This window comes from Miniopterus schreibersii (assembly GCF_964146895.1).
Source record: "Miniopterus schreibersii genome assembly, chromosome: 3".
Classification (NCBI taxonomy): domain Eukaryota; kingdom Metazoa; phylum Chordata; class Mammalia; order Chiroptera; family Miniopteridae; genus Miniopterus; species Miniopterus schreibersii.
In genome coordinates, this window is record NC_138103.1 from 54698828 (window position 1) to 54720966 (window position 22139).

Sequence of the window (22139 nt, forward strand, 5' to 3'; positions counted from 1 at the left end):
CAGAGCCCGCGGGGAGTGGGGTCCTTGGGAAACACCCGCGTTCCTCTCCTCTCCTTGGAAGATGCGCGTGCGTTTTCAATCCACCTTTTCATTCAGAGCCCCCAGCTGGAAGCGAGGGGCTCAGTCCGGCTCCCCGCCTCATGTAGCCCCACAGGCTGGTCTCCGTCCTGCCACAGTCGTTGTATTTCAGACCCCTTTGTCGCTGAGATTGGCGTCCTGGACCACAGTGGCTCAGCTCCAGCTTACTTCTCTGGTTTTGAGCCCCATTTGGTTTATCTCCTGGGAGTTTCCCTTTCTTTCCAGCTCATGGGCTTTTTAAAATATATTTCTGATAGTTAATCCAGCATTCCCTGGTGGCTTTTATGATGGTAAATCTGAAATTGCTTTTCCAGTCTCTTATATGAAATTGGTCTTTTCCAGCTTTCTACTTCTACACCGGTCAGTTTTGGTCATCAGATACCAAGCAAATTCCATTCAGGCTCTGTGTTTTCACATCTGGTGCCATGCCCCCATGTGATGTTTATTGTTTTATAACTTACCTGTCACTATATGTTATATCTGAGTTTGTGTGTTTGTTGTGCTTATAATCTTGTCAGTTTTTCCTTTCTCTACTTTTCTTAATCAGTCTTACAAAGAAGTCATCTACAGGTACTTTCAAAGAACAAGCTTTTTTATTACTTACTTTTTTCTAGTTTCTTCTGATTTCTTTCAATGTGTTGTGTGTGTGTTTTTTCTTGTTCTCTGTGTCTGAAGAAAGGGCACTGATGTTACACATAGGTTAGTGAAAACGGAGCTAAACTTCAATTGCTTGGCCTTAGATTTAATAGGTGACTAATCACTTACTCTTGGACTATCCTACTAAATGTCACACAGCACCAACCCCATTCCTTTCTTTGCCTAGACAGCCCTTCTGGGAAGCCTTGGAAGGGAGATGTTTCTGTAGAGGGCCAGGCAGTGCTTATTTCTAGGATGAATGACTGTGTTGTGCTATGAACATTCAGCTCCTAAAAGCCGTTAGGAGGCCGTGACCCACGCTGCTCCTTGAATTCTGCAGCCCCTGCAGATTTGGAGAAATGGTAATGGCTCTGTGTGTCAGGGAGCAGCTCCCAGGCTCAGCCTCGGCACATGTACAGCTGCATCGTTCACACAGCTGCTGCGCCTCTGCTTAGGCGAGTGCTGATATGTGTCACTACTCAGCCTTCACATAGTTTAAAATAAGGTTTTCCATCACTGGTAATCTTGACTGTGAAAGAGAAAAGGCTAGACCTTTAGGAAACCTTGATATTTAAAATTTTTTCAGACTTTTCAGAGATTTAAGATTGATAATAAGATCCCTCAAAACTGAGACGGAACCACCCTTAGAGTTGGGAGAAAACCAAGTATGGTGTCTGTGGTTAACAATGTCAAATATACAGAGATCAAGTAACATAAGAAATCAAGTAAGATACACCATGTCACTAACAACTGTGCCACTGGTACCTCTAGTGTCAACTATTTCAGTGGGGTAGTTAATAGAGACAGATGCCAAACAACAGTCCAAAGTCTTCATATTTGCCAGGTTGCCCCCCACCTCAATTAAAAGCATAAATTCCAACCACTTCCTAGGATTTCACCATCATTTTGAAAATGTTTCTTTGTCAGCTGTTTCTTTTATCTTGTTTTCTTTAGACAAGGCAGGTATTCCTAACCTGAAGACACCGGACGCCTTTAGAGTATAAGCCAGATAGTACATTTGTACAACATATGTTCATTTTCTTTGAAGATGATGATGATAGCCTTCATCACATTTTCAGAAGGTACCGTGACTCTGTGTAGATCTGCAATTTCAGAATTAATGGAACACCTTCCCCTTGGCCACCTTACTTTCAAGAGTTTTTCCTTAATACAATACTTGTCTAGGTCATTCCTAGTATTCTAAATTTTCTGGATATCTTTAGCTCAGTATACTGTAAAGGCCCTGAATCACTTCTTACATAAGCCTTTCAAATTCAGACTAAATACTGTATTATATATTAATAAATGCATACTATGACAAATGACAACTATGGAAGGGAACATATGATGAAGGATTTAGATAAAGATTTTTGAAAATCTGTACAGCATTATACAATTGAAAGGAATGACCTCTGGAGTTGTTTCTAGCCTATAATAATTGTGTGAGTCTCTGTGAGTAAGAAGAAAACAATGCACACAGATTGAATATGGAAGCTACAAGGATATAGATTATAGGAAGAGAGAGTCGGGTGACACTGGTCCTCGTACTATGACTCCCATTTAATCTCTCCTTTCTGATCTCCTTGCAGTTGTCTCTCTCAAATGCAGACTCAATCTTGCCTTTATTCATACTATTTCTTTACTGAATGTCCACACACTGTAGCATTTATGTCCAAAGCCTACTATATTAGTTTTTCAGGGCTGCCATCACAATGTACCATAGATTGGGGCAGCTTGTAGAGCAGACATTTTTTGTCTCACAGTTCTGGAGATTCACAGTCCAAGGTCAAGGTATGTACAGTGTTGGTTCTTTCTGAGGGCTGTGAGGTAGGGATCTGTTCCAAGCCCCCCTCCTCATTTGTGGATAGCCATCTTCTATTGTCTATTTACATTGTCTTCCCTCTATGCATGTCTCTGTCTCCAAATTTCTCCCTTTTATAAGGACACCAGTTATATTGGATTAGGGTCTACCCTAAAAATCTCACTTTAACTTGATTACCTATGTAAAGACCCTATCTATGAATAAGGCTACATCTTAAAGCACTGAAAGGTTAGGACTTCAGCAAATACATTGGGAGAGCTAGGGGACACAATTCAATCCATAAAACCTACCACTCCTGATATAAAGAAAATATAGTTGTGTGTTGGGGATTAGGGGGGTGGGTAGGAAGACAGACTTGTGTATTCTTTTGTACAAATGAATCAGTATATGTAAAGGAGGTGTTAGGATGGAAAGGACATTAGCCATGGAGTCAAACAGCCCCAGATCTGCATCCTGTCTCTAAGCCACTCACTTAGGTAATGTCACCACTCCAGGGTTCCCTCCGAGGACAACTTCGAGAAAAATAACATTTTTTCCCTCCCAACCAGTAACTTCATGGCTTGTAGAATTACAGTGCCTACTTATTCCTACCTATTTAGGAGTAGAACAGTTGAACTCTCATCAGTGACATTGAGAGGCATTATCTTAGGAAGAAAATTTTAGATATTTTGATAAAGATAATGATTCCTACTTTGCCCAGAAAAATTGATATGTAAACGGATTGAGAAAGCCCTGTCACTTTCTGCTAAGCATTGTCAGCCACTGATTTCATCCAGCTAATGTAACTGGACAGTTAAGTGACTTGCCTTTAATTTACTGTGATGGTGTTATATTTATGAAAAGCCAACCTGAAACAGCTAATAGCAGGTGTTTAGACACTGATTGTTTTCACAAGTAATTTTAAGAATATTGCTAAACCTAAGTAGACACCAAGTACATTTTCTCAGTGTATGAAATGTAAATCATTTTTTCTGTAATAATGAGTCATTAAATGCATGCAAATATTATAAATGATTACCTCATTTCAGACATACTTTTATGGCATCATTCTGCTCACTAAATATGTATTACCTTTGAGATTCAAGCCGAAGAGAAGAGGCGGGAACAGACCTACCATACAAAGATTTATTGTGGTGCTCTTTTCTCTCCTGAAAAGGCAATCACACCAACACCATAGGTAGGAAAGAATGTTTTGCTGCTTCCACGTCACATCATTAAAGTAGTTAATCTAAAGCAGTAAATTTTTGTCTTCTGGGCCAAGAAATTTTAAGTAAAATATTAACAAAAATATTATGCTTTTAAATGAGAAGTGAAAGAATCTTTATTCTTTTTATTTGCATCTCCAGAAATGGCACACTCCATAAAAAAGTGTATCATTTTTATTTTTAAACTGAGTTCCTTGCATTAGTCAGTAAACAATTTATTTGGTGAACATTCTCTGTGCACATATATACACTATGTGAACATTTAGGAAACAGAAGGTGCTTGAGTTTGTGAGATTTAAATATTTTCTCACAGTTGATCCAGTGATACTGCAGTTGAAATAAAACCACACAAATGAAATACCACTTTCTACTAAAAGCAAGTATAGATTTTCTATCATTGTTTTAATGAGGACAATAATGATTTCATTTACTCAGTGGAACATCTTATAAATCTTTAGCATGTTTACCTCCAGATGCATTTATTGACTCACCTATAAAACTCCCATCTGTCCTGAACACAAATATGCATATACATTTAATTACATTGTCTGACTATGCATATTCTTATACTGCTAACATTCTTGCAAATATTATTAAATTTTGAAAGTATAAATAGAGCAGTAGTCTGGTTTCTCGCTTGTTTTTCAAAAACATGTACACATGTAGTCATGTCCTGGTAGCTCAGTTGGTTGGAGAGTTGTCCTATGCACCAAAATGTTGTGGATCTGATTCCCATTCAGGGCACATACCTGGGTTTCAGGTTCGATCCTGGGTCGGGGCTCATGTGGGAGGCAACTGATTGATGTTTCTCTTTCATATCAGTGTTTCTCTCTCTCTCTCTCTCTCTCTCTCTCCCCCCCCCTTCCTTCCTGCCTCTCTAAAGTCAATAAAAACATATCCTCAGGTGAGGATTAAAAACACACGTGCATGTATATACTAATATTCATATTTTAAATACATTATGCAAAATATGAGCAATATAGATCAAAGGTAATACACTGGAGCATGGCAAGCAAAAGGATAAAAGCAGCTTTTAACCATCTCCCAGGCCTCCTTGCTGTGGCCTCAAACCAGTCCTCCTCTCCCTCCAAGCTCCACTTCTCACATTCTGACAAGCAATAGTGTTATACCTCTGTACTTCCTCAGTGATCGAATATCTGCTAAGCACCTGTTAAGGGCTAGGCACTGAGGATTCGGAATTAGACGAAGAACAGATAGGTTGAATAGCGGAAAGAAATGAGAAACCAGGGATCCCCTCACCAAGTGGGCAGTGTGAGAGGAGCAGGTAGAAGAAAGGTACCAAGAAAGGAGCACATGACTCAGAGCGATGTCTGGGAACATTCTTAAGAGCAGGGACAACTTGAGCTAAGACTTGAAGGATGATTAGGAGTTAAGTTGAGGAGAGAGAGAGAGGGAAGAACAAAAGTCGGAAATAGGAGGAAAAGTGAAAGGAGTTTGTTTTGAGTGAAAATCTGGGCTGTGCAATTGAGAGTTAAATGTGATGGTTGAAATCCTGACAGCCACAGCAAAGAAGTTACAGTTCTCAGCACATGAACCCAATTACACGAGTCTTACAGAATGCATTAGGAGAAATATCTTCTTATCATTAAATGTAAAGATTAATATATCAATCATAAGGAGACATTGAACAACACGATAATTTAATTGTAGTACTTTTGTTGACGTTGTTGTCATATAAGGCACAAAATCACTCTTCATGTGGCTGTTTCGTACATTGACTAATGACAGCCTGCATCTTAATACAGTGGTACCTCAGTTTTCTAATGTAATCTGCTCCGGAAGACCCTTCGAGTTCTGAAAGCTTCGATAACTGAGGGGTCCACAGCCGACAGCTGGGCCTCAGGATCCTGCCCTCAGTGGAAGCCCTGTGGCAGGTTCCACTTCCAAGGCGGGTTCGAAAACCAGAGCATTTCCTTCCCACTTTACGGTGTTCGTAAACCAAAATGCTCGTCAACGGAGACGTTTGAAAACCGAGGTGCCGCTGTAGTAAGATCTAAGACTCTGGAGGCCTTTCTGCAGGAGCTGTAATAGTTCTGTACTGTATAAAGCTTCCTGATGGTTTGCCTGGGTACATCAGCAGAGCTAATGCTGTCAGTGCGTAGCAGATCCATTGCCCTATTCTTCTCAAGAGTCGGTTGTCTCCACCAGGCTTTCGATAAAAAGTTGTTAATCAGTTCCTTTAAGTTTATTACAGTATCATAAGAAACACTCAGAAGGGTTTAATAATTGAAAAAAACACCAAGCACCAAAGATGTCATAAGTAGTAGCCTAGTTGCCTTTGTTTGCAAAAAACAATGTCTGGTTAGAAAGCCCGTTGACTGTCATGGAACACAGACAGCCATGCTGTCTCTGCCTGTGGCTCAGGACACAGGAGATGCCTGGTGTGATACTGGAGGTAGAAGAGAGATCAGTGTATTTGTGCACCAAACAAGCAACTAGACAAGTAATTAATTCATCTGTTTTATTCTCATGAGAAATAAGGATGACTAAAATAGTCCTGTACAGAGTCATTCTAAGAACAGAAAAAAACCTCATAAGGATTATTGAAAATTACTTAGGCATAAAGAACAGTCTCGTGCTTAATAATGCTCTTTTTTGTAAAATTAAAAACCTATACTCTTTAGTTATTAAGTTCATTGTTGCTTCCAGCCATGAATCTTGAAATGCTTTAACAAATATGGTAATCCTTATAAAACTTTCTTAAATGAATCGTTAGTATCAACATAGAATTTGAAGATTACATTTTTTTCCTAAGCATGCAGATTCACCAGTGTCAGAAGCCATCAGTAAATGCATGAGTCTTGACACGCATGCTTTGTCTTTAATTACTGAGTGACACTTTTTAGCATAAGTTATTTCAGCAGACAAATTTTGTTTTGAAGGCAGGCCAGAAAGCCTATTAGGATCCAGCATTGATGGATTTATTTCTTATTAATATATATTACTTCTGAAAATCCCCAAAGTACATATAATGAAACCGTTGTTAGGTGGCTAACTTTGAGCAGACTCACGTTCGATGCATTCCAATGGGCAGCTGCCTTCTCATACCCTTAGCACCAACAGAGAATAGCCAGAAGGTGTATAGCCTAATAACTTAAGGTTTCTAAAAGTTAACCATTTGGGGATTTAATAAGGATATTCAGGAAGTGGAGGATAGGTAATTATTCTGAGAACATGGGTATTTTTATTGGAGTTCTTTATAACTCAACTTGAGGTGGGATACAGCTCATACGAATCATCATGCCAGGTGACACTTACTTTCCTGTCAGTTAAAGTGGTTTGAATAGTTTAATGAAAGTTCATTCTGGAAAAGCATTTTTTGTCCAATGACTTCTGCTTTCTTACCCAAGAGAAATAGCTATTCCTAGCTCCCAACTGTTGATGAGCGGACTGTTTATTCAGGGCACTCTCTACAACAAAGCCATGACTCTGGGCTCACTTTCCCTTGTTTCCCAGTGTTTCTGTGCCACTTTTTCCCAATACCAAACTTCTGTGTTCTCAGCAAATGCAAGCCACTTTTAATTGTGCCTAGAAAAACATAAGCAGGACAATAACTTCCTTCTTTTCTCCCACCACCCCCCTTCCTTCATTATTTTAAGTATTGGAAAACTGAATATGAATTACCTTAGATTACCTACCCTTTTTAGTTATCTGTATCACTTACATGGATAATCCAGAAACATCTTGCCTTTAAACACATGTTAACGTTTTTTAAAATGCCACCACTGTACAGTTATTTGACAGAGTCAAATATGCATGCATGAATATCAGTCTCACGTTTTTGAAAAGTTGGGAAAAAAAAGAGAATACAATCTACGCTTTAGAATGAATAGACTCTCTTCATTGTAAGTTACATATGTCCAATTCAAGCTACTAATAAAAGTAATTTATTGATTCATGTTAATGGAAAAACTACTGGTACTGCTAGGTACTGGGGCTCAAACTCTGTCATCAGGACTCTCCCTCCATCTCCTTCTTTACTTTTTTGGCCTACTGGCCTCATTCTTTCTTTCTTGTATTTGGGGATTTCTTCGCACAGGCAGGGAGTGTAGCTACAAGCAGCTGTGGCATCTTCTATTCAGCATTATCCCAGAGAAAAAGCTCTAGCATCCCAATGAGAATCTTCGTGAAAACTCTAATTGGCCCTGCTTTAGTACAGTGATGGTCCCTGAACTAGTCACTGAAGCCAGAGAGATTGAATGGCTGTGATTGGCCAGCCTGGGCCAGCCGTATCAAGGAGGGTGTTTGGGGCTGGAGCATGGCAGTGCAATCCATAGCCCAAAGAGGACTGTGTGAGCCAAAGAGAAGTGCTTCCTCAGAGAAGGGGTTTGGACATGTCTACCACAGCTGTTCTTGTGTCGGTTTCTCGGAAAACAATGTACGTGCCACAATCAGATGCTTATGTTATCTGATACAGAGAGGACAGAAAATGTGGGATGACGAAATACAAGAAGATCCTACATGTTAAACACTTGAACTGATCCATCAGCAGACTGTTATTCAAGTTCATGATTCTGATATACATCTAAATGGAGGGACCTGGAGAGTATTATGCTAAGCAAAATAAGCCAGTCAGAGAAAGACAAGTATCACATGATCTCACTCATATGTGGAACTGAGTGAACAAAATAAACTGACAAACAGAATAGATCCAGAGACATGGGAGCATGCAACAGATTGACAAATCTCAGAGGTAAGGGGGTGGGGGAAGAGATTAACCAAAGAACTTATATGCATATATGTGTAACTCGTAGACACAGACAATAGTGCAATGAAAGCCTGAGGAGGGGGCAGAGGGGTGAGGAGGGAGGTCAGTGCGGAAAAAAGGGGAGCATCCTCAATACATTCAGCATTAAAGATAAATATAAATAAGTATATACATATAATGTTCACACAGTATCATGGGTGGGTTTTTGCTGTGTTTACTGAGTACTGCGCGAAGCCTGAGTGAGGCCCACTATGTGGAGAGCCTACTTGCAGTAGCATTCATTCCAGTCAGTACCCACCGATATCCTGAGATAGCTTAATAGCATCTGTACCATAGACCAGTTTTAACATTTGAACATACACAGACTTAGTCCACTAGTCCACTAGTCTTCCTATTAATCCTACTTTATCTTTTAGTATAACCAAATTAATGTTTTCAAGAGAGAGCTACTGATATTTTGGAGTCATTTTTCTCCCCAGCACTTAATCTCTCTCTTGGCCATACTTTCATTTGGTATCTATCTTTCCACACTTAATAGTGGATTGTAATAATCTGTTTTATAGGAATTCTTTGGGATTATCAGGGCCCTATACTTAAGGCAAAAGTGTCCCTCAACTCTTACAGATAACATTATGCTTTACTTTTTAAAAATTATAGTAAAAAAATAAAATCTAGGACCTGTATTGTTATTTATAAATTATTTCTATATCTAATCAAAATAACATAGTTTCTTACAATCTGTTTTTGTTCTTTTCCCAAGTTCTAGTTTTCTATTTCTTATTTCCCTAATTATTTTATTGCACGTGATCACGTTATCTTCCATAAATCCTTGGCGGGATGAAGTGGGGCCATTAGTTAATCAATAAATTAGTCAAGGAAACTGAAATCACTAATGTATTAGCTGCTCTTCCTCCTCTTCTGTCCTCAGAGATGATAGAAAATATATGGTCAGTTTCCTCTCAGTGTTCTATATACAATAATATTATTTGATATCATCCAGTGACTATATTTCAGAATTGAATTGCTCTCCAAAAACAACTTATTTATTAAATATATTGATAGACAAGTCAATTATTGTAAAATATTATACTTCATTGTTTACAAGATAGAATTTTAACTACCTAAAGTTTGAATATATCTTACAGTCAGCATGATAAAAAAGCATTATGTCATAGCTAAATTGGCAATGTTTTTTCTTTCTAAGTGATGGAGTAATGAAGAATCTGAAAATCAGTGACATTTTGGATTTGATAACACATAGTACTCTAATTATCCATCTTCATTTTCCCAAAGAGTTTTATTTAAGTCAAAATTCTCTTGGTCATCATCTTTTAAGAACAAAAAGTTTGGTTTAAAGATTTCCTTTTGTAAAATAAAGTTTCTTTCTGTAACATTAATAATCACCCCCTATTGTGTCTATTTTATATATTCAGAATTTTGCCATTGTATTTCTTAACTCACACGGAGATTAACAACACCCTTCAGCCATCATTTCCACAGATCTTTGACACTGGTGTCACTTAGATATTAATAACTTATTTTGAAGATGTAGAAGTAATTTTATATGTTTCATTCAAAGCAAAAACAATGTGATATTGAGAACCTGCAACTGTTATATGTAAAACTATATACATTAATCTCGATAATTCAGTTATGATTCTCTTGCTTTAAATCTCTTTGGTATGTTTCTATTCTGATTTAGTGCCTGGTTTAAAGATTAATGTTACACAGTAATTTACTGCAACTTCACAGATGGTATTTGAATCTTCGTAAATGGGCTTGGAATCTCTGCACAATTCCACCTAATGTTAGGTTAACATCAATGTAAATGTTGAACTTAAAACGGTTCTAAAAGATCATGATAGAATTTTCATTATCCCTTTCTAAAAACCATAAATTTTGAGGGAATTTCATGGGCTAAGTATTTTTACTTCACTTGCACGGTTAAGGTATAACTAGCTCCTTATATTTGATATCACCAGCCCCTATATGTTAAAAATAAACATAAAAAATAAATTACCTTGTTTTAAACTATTCTAAAGTTCTAGTCACAGGAGAAGTTACTGTTCTTATTTTTACAGCTTCCTATATGAAATGCTTTATAGAATCCACAAACACACATTGCTTTTAGTGTCTTTCCTTTGATGTCTATAAAAGACCCTTTCAAAACTGGAGGTAAGTGCTCCTAATGTGTACAGCAGAATTTAGCTGAAGTTATTTGAAGCTATTAGAGATAACCTTTCTCTACATGCCTTCTGAGGGAAAAACTGGTACCAACAATACCAGTTAAGCTGTAATTAGTGTAACTAACAACTAATATGAAAGAGCAGACTAGAGGTCATTCTTAAGAATTTAAAGGTATTAACAGGTTAAGGTTGTAGGGCATCCTATCCCCTGGCCTAATCTGTTGCCCTAGCTGGTGAGATTTGTTGAAGTCATCAGTGCCCTCTAACCCCGAGGTGTTGCTCTCTCATAATTTATTGGTCACATGCCAAGTCCCTCTTTCCTGTCTAGTGAGATGACTTTGGGAATGGCAAATTCATTTTAAAATTCTTGCTATAAATGCCTGCAGATTTTCAACCTTTTAACGTAGATAAAGGATTACAGATTAATTTGCTTTAATGTTCCTGTCCTACCAGCTTTAGACTACATTGGAATTGTCATTTTGCTACATTACAGAATATGATTTGTGGAGGCCATTTAACATGTATTATAAGAGGAATGCCTAAAATCTAACTATTAAATCAGATGTTGTGTAACTGATTCTAATACATACTGAATATTCCACTTTTTATGGGCCACTTCTTCAAATTTAATTGCCCACCAGTGGCTTTTGTTTATATTTACAGTCAACTCTAATGCACTTAAAGGATAAGAATTTAACAGAGAAATAACATTTGTTTCCATGAGATGTAGTTAACCCCTCTCTCCCAACATCTGCCTTTGGATTCTTCGTCGTCTCATTACTTGATACCAACACACACACAAGAGGAATGTCGTAGAACTTTAATCATTCTTTTCCTTTTCCCATTAAAGTCATGCCTGTAAAATGGCTTCTGTAGCTTCTTTCTACCTAGAAAAGCTACACACACTTTTTTTTTCTTCTAAAGCAATAGGCAGTAAGACAGCACTATTAAGAAAGAGTCAAAGGAAACTTTTTCCCTTTCAACTTTTTATGTTACTACCTTGGCCTTGGACTATCATTACTATCATATGCTTTATAGAAATTTTTAATTATAGATTATTTATTATTCATCAAGTAAGCTGAGGCAGATTCTAATAACTTAAAGTTTTAAGGTGGGAAAGAAAAAATTTAAAATTCAATTTATCCTAGGTCACTGGACCCACGGACACCTAAATACTTAAGGACAGACTTAAAAATTATAGTTCTCATTTAAGTGCCACAAGAAATGATTAGGGTATAGTCTTTCCTTGAGTCCCATGAACCATTTTTTATTTGAGTAGTTACTTGTTTATTCTAATATGTATTAGAAAAAGATGAATAACACACAAAACCCATTTAATGGATATTATTGCTTAGGAGTAGACAAATAGAAAAAGTTACTTGATATAAAGAAAATACTGGATATTTTAATAGTAATATGTATGGGTGTCCTCGGCAGTTTCATCTTTTGTTTCCAAAACATCAGCTTCTCTGGGCTTCAGCCTTGTACTAGCTGATGTCTAAGGCTCCTTCCAGGCAGGGTTGTCAGTCCTCAGTGATAAGTTCCTCAAGGCTGGGAAAATATAAGTAATACTTAGAGCATAGTGACAACCTCAAATCATCATTAATACATTTTTCCTTATTGATTGGTTGACATTTTCTAATAGCAAATTTAAGAATTTTTGCATATCCATGTCCATGCAACCAAACTAACAAATAATTTTAATTATTGCATCAGTGATTTAAAATTTTTTAAAATAAAGAGCAGACCAGTGCTACTTAAAAGTTCACACAGACACCAATATTCTTTCATGCTAGGATTTCCTGAGCAATGACACCAAGGACAGTATTGCAAAGTCTTTTTTTTTTTCCCTCTCCCATACTATCTTATGATTAGCTATGAGAGTAAGACATCAAAGCTGAACTGACTTCAAAGCCTGTAACACTTATGGTTTCCAGCTATTACTGTAGCCAGCCGCTTCACCCTAATAGTAATTCATCTTACAGAGCTGCCTCGCTAGGTTCCACCCTCTGCTTCCCACCTTCCCCTTTTCCAAACCTATCAAATTTAAAACTGCCCTTTAAACCAACCTCAAAGTTAAACCAGTCCTGGCAGTTAGCGTATTTGCTTAATTTCAAGATTTTACCACTAAAAAATAGGCCATATTTATTATTTATTTACTTACTTTTCCCAGAATTATGCCTTTTACCACAGGGCCTTAGGCTACGTTCACATTAAACACATAATGTTCTTCATTACGTTTAGTTCTGAAGTATAATGTGCCCACATCGGTAAGATTGTGTACACTCCTGCCACTTTAATTAGGCATCACAAAGTGACAAATTAAAAAGTTAAAAGGAATGAAATATAAAACATGGATTGTCCATCGTAATTGCTTGAAATGTAATCCTTGGAAGCACATGCTTTCTTTAATAAAAGAAAGTTTCGTGGTTTTTAGCTGTATGAAAGTTAATATGTTAGAGTTGGAGCTTGTCCTGTACTCAGAGCTAAGTAGGTGCCTCATCGCAGGTACTAAAATGGTATGCAGGAGCCAGGCTCTTGAGAACTGTAGAACCAGCGTCAGCTGGAGATTTTCAGTTTTTCTTTTACTGGCCCAGATAAAAATTTGAAATTACTTCCCTTGAGTAATTTGGTACAGTTGCTGGTTGGTACTCAGTACCACAGGGCTGGGCGCAGGGAGGAGCTGCCCTTGAATCTAGCAGCTGGCATCCAGGGCTTCAATTATGGCACCAGAGGAACTCACGGGAGACTTAACGATATGGCTCTTCTCAGCCCTGAGCCATGTGTGATGTTCTGCATGCTTTGTGACAAGGACTCTGCCTGTGGATTATGGAAATTAAATGAGCTCCATCTAATAGTTGTATGGATTGAGAAGTGGAATGGTCTGCATTGTAAACTAGTGAGCCTTCCGTCTTTCGAAGCATTCGAGTAAAGGCTCAGTGACCACTTTTCAAGAATCTGGTAGAAGGAATTCTTACATTTGGTAAGGGTTAGACTCAAGAATCTTTAATATCTATTTCAATTGTAGGGCTCTATGTTTCTAAAATTAAAAGATGTGAGGAAATAGAGTTGAAGATTAAGTGATGGCAATAGCATGTGGCTATTGACTGCTATTCGGTAATTAGATGGATTTCAGAAACAATATGGGTATCTTGTAGATGTTTGAAAAGGAAAAGGCATGATGGCCTACTAGGTGAGAGTAAACAGCAAAACAGTGCACATCTTCTCCAGGCTGGGAGAGAAAGGAACCTACCCGAAAACTCTCAGGAAAACGTAAGAGAAAGGGAAAGGAAGCTTTTTTAAAGAGTGGGAACCCAAATGGATTTCCCGAGGGCTAGAGATAGGAACCAAAGGACTTTATATCTGCCTGCACCACTTAGAGGAAGGGAGCAAACAGCCAGGAAAGGGAGCAGCTAAGCCTTGAGTTTATTGGAGATAATCAGAGATGGACAGTTTGAAAGGTTCAGTTTGACTTGGGAAAGATGACTAAAGTTTCTACCAGGAAATGGTGTGGCTTGTGGACAAGGTAGCCTTTGCTCGCATCTTTTAACAGCTAGGTCAGAAAGGAAGAACCATGGAGGAAAAAGACCCAGGGGTCAGGCTAAGATACATTGGAAAAGTGCAAGTAAGGTTTAGCAGTAGAAACAGAAAGAAGGTGTTAATTGAAAGTGATAGGAACCTTTCCTGTAGGAAATTTACTAATTAATGATGGCTCTCCCCAATTCTGTTTTGAGGAGCATAGTAATTGCAGGGTACTAAAAAGGCGCAATGTGAGTATGGAATGGTGAGAGTCACTAACCAATACGTCGCTTTGGGCCAGTTATTGAACTTCTCTGGATCGCTCATCATTTTAAATATTAGATGGTTAGGTAGATGATTTCCAAGATCCTTTCCAGCTCTGAGATTCTCTTCTAATGCCTTAATTCAAACTGAATTAGATATGCACTGCATGACCTAAGAATTCAAACACTCCAAATGTTTCAGCTTGCAACACCTGGTTGATTCTTATAGATACCAGTCATGGTAGGAAACTCAGGAAGCTCCCAACATTTTGAGGTGTATAGAAATTACAGGAAAATCTCCTGTGAAGGGTAAGAAGTGAGGACACCACCGATGCTGGAGAAGTGAAGTGGTGCTCCAGAAAGTGGAGGCGAACCCCTCCATGTGAGTGTAAGGAAATGATCCATGTCTAAGGAAGACAACCAAGAGGGAAATGGCAGTGTTGCCTTGAGAAGAGAGACCAGGCATTGACTTTCAGAAGTGAATCCGTAGATTTGATCTATTGGCAATAAAGTGATAGAGAAATCTCATTAATAGATGTTTTCCAGTAAAAAGAAAAGCAGTACTGCCAAAGAGCCTTTAGAAACATGAGAAAAAAGTTAGGAAATATAAAATCTATAAAGATGAAAAATGTGGAAAAATAATTTGAATTGCTACTTTAGCATAAACTCAGTAACATGTTTAGGCAGTTTTTCGCAGTAATAAACCACTCCCTAGAAATAAAATGCATAGACCCTTTTTTGTTGTTGTTAAAATAACTAAGCATTTTCCAAAAATGTTAACTCTCTCATTTCCTGGGTGTAAATTATATAGTAGGGCCATACAACTAACTGGGGGTTTATATGTGACCATTAATTGAGGTAGCAGACTTTAAAGAGTCTACTTTAATAACCATGTCATTACTATTTGTGTGTCTTCGTATCTTTTTTTCCAAGCTCTGGTATTTTAGGTTTTCTCAATAGCCATACAAAAGCTTCTTATCACTGTTCTGAGCCATGCTGTAGCCTCTATTTTGAAATAAGAATTTAAATTATACTGAAATGATCACTTATAGCAGCACTAATATTATTCAACACTTAGAATCATTACATAGTTATTTTCTAATTGTGCCTATCCTCTTTTAAATGGTATATTAATCTATAAATGAAAAATTGTCTTATAAATAACACAGTAATAGAAGTTAGACATAAGTGGGATTCTGAGTTTTTTATATAACAGTTAAACCTTCAACACTGATCACTAACATGCTCTCCCCAGCTAAGTGCCATTAATCCATTTACTGCTGCTCATTGGAATGGAGAAAAATTACTAAAGAATTTCCCATATGTTTAAGTGAATTCCCCTGTGTATGTGGATTACTTAGCTTTCTTATTTTTCTATGTGCATGTCCCTTTGGAAGATTCCAAATGCCAATCCTCCTTTTACTTTAGAAACAAAAATGGCAACTGCGGCAACACTTCTGAATCATCTGGCTGACCTCCAACTTCCTGGTGGTTTCTCCACACTTAGTTCCACATCGCTGCCTTGAGAAGGCAGAAGTGGCACTGCTCTGTGATGACCTACTGGCCATGACCACTCCCACCTCATTCTTAACATTTTCATCCTAATCTACTTCCACACATAATGTACTTCTGCAGTAGTAAAAGAATACTGTATGTAAAAATCTAGAAGCAATTAACCAATGCAGCAGCTCAGTATCCACTGGGATTTTTTTTTCTTAGTGTTAAAATTTAAAGCATTTGCTTTAATAGATACCATCTCATCCTAGGTTTCACATGTGAAAAGAGACATTTGAAAAGGTCTCCAAAATCTAAATTAAACACGTATATCAAAGTATTACCATAAATAGAACAGTATATCTTTCTTTGGTCTAAAGAATATACTTTAGCCTTCATCAAGAAAAAAATATGCCTTGTGAATGGCTGAGTGTACTGTGCACATTGAATCAGAATGTCAGAATCTCCTAAATAAATTGTTATTATGGAATAAGGCAGAACTTCAGCTCTGAATTTATATAATTCATTCCATTGTAGGTTTTTTCATTGAAGAATACATTTCTCTGCCATAAATTGTACTGAGTATGAACAGCAGAGTCATTTGAGGTTCATTGAAAATATAGGAGAACATCATGTTTCCTGTCCTTTTGTTAAACTTGGCATATTGATTTTTTTTGCACAGCTTGCAGCACAGAAATGTGATATACAGCTATGGCAAGACAAGCTAACCACATGTGAATTTGCTAAGTACTGCTGGATTAGCAGAAATTGTCTGACTGTGCAAATAGCAAGATCTGACTTCTCCAGGAACTCTTTATGACTTAATCAATTAAAATAACAGGTTTTGATTTTATTGCCCAGAATAAATCATTAACAAAACTCATTTTCTCCTGATCACTCATTTGTGGGATGTTTATATTCATTTCGTTTCTGTATTTCAAGCAAAGTAATAACTATGTCAAATTTGAACCAAAAATTCAAAGTCAAACATAAGAAGATAAAAGATGTGACCAGTGTTACATGTTATTTTAATAATGATTCATAAATTTCGTTAAGAAGGAGATTCTAGATTTTTTTTTTTAAGATCTGCCATTGAATTTTTTGAAATACCTTTTTAGTATTTAGTGCTTTTGTTCCCTTTAGGCTTAAAGGTAGCAAGATTTAGATTTGACTAATACTTTTACTGCAGTTAAATATAGGACCTTGTGGAAAGGCAGTCTCTGCAGTAGGGCTGGTTTGCTCGTCTCACCTTATTAAACCTCTCCCTTGAATGTGTCCATTGCACAGTTCACCTTGCCTGACTTCAGAGAGCAGAGCTAAAGAGGATGCGCTGTAACGCGGCGAATGGGTTGCCCATGGCTTCATAGAAATGCTAATGCCTTACCTGCCAGGTTCGTGGAGTTCTCTGAGCTCGCCTGGAAGCGGATAAACCGTCGTGTGGTGTGCTGGGGAACAGAACGGGCAGTCTAGCGAAAGCCAGGAAATGTCTGAAAAGTCATGTTCATGTGATCATGTTCTCACCTGCCTTTAAGAAAATACTTTCTTTAAAACATCTCAATCTCTCTAAATTAGATTTCTTTTTTAACAAGCAGAATTATTTCAAGGTTTTTTTTTCCAAAAATTTTTCTACTTGTTCTCATTACTTTTAAACAGGTGGACATCTTATGAGATTGCATGCCAGATTTATTAGAAACAAGTCTTTAAAATTATCTGGTAAAAGCACAAAGCATGAGTTGTTCCCCTAATAAAAAAGTGGGGGAAGGGTCAGAGCAAAGAAGAAAGTGCCACTGGTTTGTGTTAGGTGACACTGTGCCCTGCTTGTCTAATTTGATTACACAGAGCCCCTGAAGCCTCGGGCAAAGCTGATTTTAGCTATAATCAGCTTCTTAACCTTTTGAGAACTAACGTAAACACTACCTAGCAGTGGTTAATTATGTTGCTCTGCTGCACACTACAAAGTGCAAAGGTAAGTGTAGAACTACAGTAACACATGTTGTGACAAAATTTAACAAGATGACTTCAGGGGATTGCAGCCGAATGCAGTTCTGTATTTGTGGTAAATTTTAAACAAACTAAAGAGACATAAGGGTGCTTTTTAAAAAATTTTTAGCTATAGTTTTGTGTAAGTTTTATCCATAACTGCAGAACATTCACTGCTTTTTCCTTTTTGTTATCCTCACAGTTGTACTTTTCACTAAAATCCTCCTTTGATTACACATATATTTAAGAAATACAGGTGCACTCATACACATGTATCCTTTCATTTTCAGAGTAAACAAAAGAGATTGCAGTACTCCTTTAAGTAGAGCAAAATCCTCTTGGTTCACTTTTACAGATAGTAAGAATTCATTAAGGGAAGAATGGAATTTCTTTATAGTTAAATGGAATATAGGCAAGAATCTAACTTTTTGATTTAAAACGGGAGCTCTGTTATGCAGGAATCTGATGTGTCATATGGGAAATTAATATGTTAAGATGATTTTACTGTCTGTAGTTGGTGTAACTCTGGTGTGATGATGTGACTAATGGGGTAGAGAACCATAAAGATTGACTAATGTACTTACTAAGGCTATCTCCTCCAAGTCATATTTGCTGGGGAAACTCCAATAGGAATATTCCCCTGAGTAAGGGTTGCAGGTGACCAGGAGAATAGATGGAGCCATAAGCCACACCCTGTATTGGTAGACCTCTGTGCCAGCAATTTTGCCTGAAATTTCATGCCCCAAAAATATTCTGAAGGGTAGAATCTGAATGCTCCCCAGTGACACACATTGTAAACACTGTGGAACTAAAACAGAGTGGGAGGGGATGGTTCAGACTAAAGATTAACTGCACTATTTTAATCTAGGTCATTCCCTCATGAATAACATGAATATGCTACGAGCTTATATTTTGCAGTGTAGCTCATGTCATGGTTACAGTGAGCTTAAAAATTACATGTAAAGAAGTGGATTTGGAGAGGTGGGTATCCTAAGGCCTTTTACAGTTTCCGAGGCATCAGGGAGCATTCATTGGGCAGCACAGCTTGGCCATGTGGTAAATAAAGGTGACCTCATTATTAAATAACTTAAAGTTGTTAACCTAAATGCCACCTAATAGGAATTCAAGTGGGTTTTGTAGCCACATATAAAACTAGGATAAATGAAGCCAGATAGCCGGTAACTGGACATTTTTGGCTCCTTGCAGAAATGTTTTAACTGAATTCTATTCTCTGTTTTGTAATCAGCTTGTTAAAAAAAATAATTGTATTTAACTGCATGTTGCAGCTGTTATAGGTATCTTTTAGACAAGTGCTTTTTATCTCATGACACATATTGCAAAAATCTAATACATGTTAAGGATCCTGGTGTGGATGGAGAGGACTGCTTGGGGCAGGAGACCACAGGCTCAGCAGCTCTGGCTGCCCTGAGGACTGAAGGACCACTGTCTCTGCACCCCTGTAATCCGTTCAGGACCCACCATGGGCCAGGGGATGGCTGATACAGAGGCAGTAACCCACTATATGAGGTCTTCTCTTAGGAGCAGGACCCGTAGGAGAAATCCTTCCCAGAACTCAGTTCTTCTCTGAATAATTTCTTTTTATCTTATGGACAAAGAAAATTTTATAGTATGTCACTTCATTGGTTCCCTAATTTTGTCCACCCAGAGCATTACCTGAGCAGCCAGGGCCTCTTTCCTATTACATTTCAATCAGAATTGCCTAGGGTGGGGGCCAGACATTAGCCTTTTTCAAAGATTCCCAGGTAATCCCCAGTGGTTCCCCAGGTTTGCCCCAAGTTGGGGACCACTGACATACCAATTGTGTTTCCCTCCTAACTTTAGCCATTTGGAAGCTACAAAATAAATCCATTGTAAGTGTACAATTCTGTAATTTTTTAGCAAATCTAGTATTGTGCAACCATCATTATAATCCAATTTTGGAATATTTCTGTTACCCCAAAAAGTTTATTTGTGCCCATTTTCAGACAGCCCTGCCCTCACCCACAGTCCCAAACAACTAGTGATTTACAGTCTTTATAGATTTGCCTTTTCTGAAAATATCATACATATGAGTTTATACAATACATGGTCTTTTATTTCTGACTTTTTTCTCCTACAGTGTTTGTGAGGCTTATTCATGTTTAGCATGTATCAGTAGCTCGTTCCTTTTTATTGCTGAATAATATTCCACTTTATGGAAATATCTCATTTTGTTTATTCATATACTAGTTGATGATGGACTTTTGAATTACTTTCAGTTTGCAGCTATTTGCATAATGTTGATATGAATATACACATATGAATCAAGTCCAGGCATGTTTTGTTTTGTTTGTATCCTGAGTGTATACCTGGAAGAGGCATTGCTGGGTCATATGGTTAGTTTATGTTTAGCTTTTTAAGGAACTAAAAAACTGTTTCCAAAATGGCTACACCAGTTTGCATTCTCACCAGCAAAGTATGAGAGTTTTCATTTCTCCACATTCTCACCAACACTTGGTATAGTCAGTCCTTTTTGTTATACCCATTCTGGTAGGTATATGGTGTTAACTCTGCAGTTTAATTTGTATTTCCCTGGGGACTTCTCCATGTTGAATGTGTTTTCATTTGTTTATTAAGCACACGTGTATCTTCTTTAGTGAAATGTCTATATTTCTTTTGCCTATTTTTTATTCTTATGCTTGTCTCATTATTGGATTGAAAGAATTCTTTGTATATTCTGGATATAAGTTCCTTATTAGATATGTGATTTTACATATATTTTATCCCAGGCTGTGGCTTGTCTTGGTATCTTTTGAAGAGCAGAAGTTTTTATGAATTCAAAATTTATTATTCTTTTCCTCTTATGGGTCATGTTTTTGGTATCACATCTAAGAAATCTTTGCCAAATCCAAAGTTAGAAAGATGATCTCCTTTGTTTTATTGTAGAAGTTTCATAGTTTTACCTCTTACATTTAGGTATGATTTATTTTTAGTTGATTTTTTTGTGTATGGTTTGTGCTAAGGATGTAAAGTTGATTTTTTGACATGTGGATGTCTAGTTTTCCCAGCAATGTTTGCTGAAGAAACTATTCTTTCCTTCATTGAATTGCCTTTGACCCATTTCAAAAATCAATTGACCATAATGTAAGGGTTTATTAATAGACTTTATTTTCTGTGCCATTGATTTACATATCTTTTTACATAAGTACCATGCTGTTTTGAATATTGTAGCTTTATAGAAAATTTTGAAATTAGGTAGTATAAGTTCTACTTTGTTCCTTATTTAGATCATCATTAATTTTAGTTTTCTTGCACTTCTTTTGTTAAATATATTCCTAAGTGTTCTTTTAGATGTTATCATGAATGGTATTCTTTTCTTAATTTCATTTTCAAATTGTTTATTACTAGTGTAAAGAATTAAAATTCATTTTTGCATATGGATTTTATATTCTGTGAGCTTGCTAAAGCATGTTTATGAGTTCTAGAGTTTTTTTGTAAAATCTTTAGGATTTTCTTCTTTCTTTCAAATATGCATACAATTAGTTTCTTTTCTTGCCTGGCTCCACTGTCTGTAACCTGTAGTGTTTTGAGGAAGAGTGGTGAGGGCAACTCTAGACTCTGAATTTTTCCCTTCAGGCTAGTCTTGCTGATACTTTTTCTGTTTTTCATTTGTTTTTGTTTTAAGAAACTTGCCTGGACTTAATCTGCAGGTCTTCTCCCCTTCAGGATGTGCATGCGGATACCTGCTTGCGTTTTGGTTTTTAATTCCGTTTTATTCAGTCTGCCTTTCTAGAGACCCCCCTTTGCCTGCATGTTTAATGGGCAGGTGTACTGGGCCACCCCCGCGCTCACTGTCCGCGGGGCGCCCACCCTCCCAGTGGGAGGACCTGCCAGGGCTTCGCCCAGGCCCTCGGGGGCGCTCCTTTCCAGGGTGTCCCTGTGAGTTTCTGCCTAGGCCCCCGGTTGCCACTCATCCCAGCAGAGATCGCTGCCTCGGGGCCGCAAGGCCACTGGCCGCCATGGCTGGTCCCTAGCGAGTTTGCTTTGCCTGCTGGAGCGCGGCGGGCGCTTCCCTCCGGGTCGGGTCCCCCGAGCGCGAGGCCCGAGCCCGGCCCCCCGCAGGCCCCGCGCCCGGGCAGCGGCGGGGCGGCCCCTGGCGGGAGGCTGCTGGCTGCTGGCTGATCAGGGCGCTCCCGGGGCTTCGAACAGTCCTGTTGACCTTTTTAGTTGTATTCGGGGAGAGGACGT

General features: G+C 37.9%; 1 protein-coding gene across 5 annotated transcripts in view; it reads left to right on the top strand.

The window, feature by feature from the left end:
• ARB2A (ARB2 cotranscriptional regulator A) overlaps positions 1–22139 on the top strand; it is a 308143-nt gene that overhangs the window by 216596 nt on the left and 69408 nt on the right. Inside the window, exon 11 of one of the 5 annotated variants that reach the window (XM_081132498.1) lies at positions 16615–16829. The exons of the other annotated variants lie outside the window; for them this stretch is intronic. Within the exon in view, the coding sequence (XP_080988624.1) occupies positions 16615–16634 (20 nt within the window). The 3' untranslated portion in view covers positions 16635–16829. Of the gene's footprint in view, positions 1–16614; positions 16830–22139 lie in introns of those variants that run through there. 5 annotated transcript variants of the gene reach the window in all.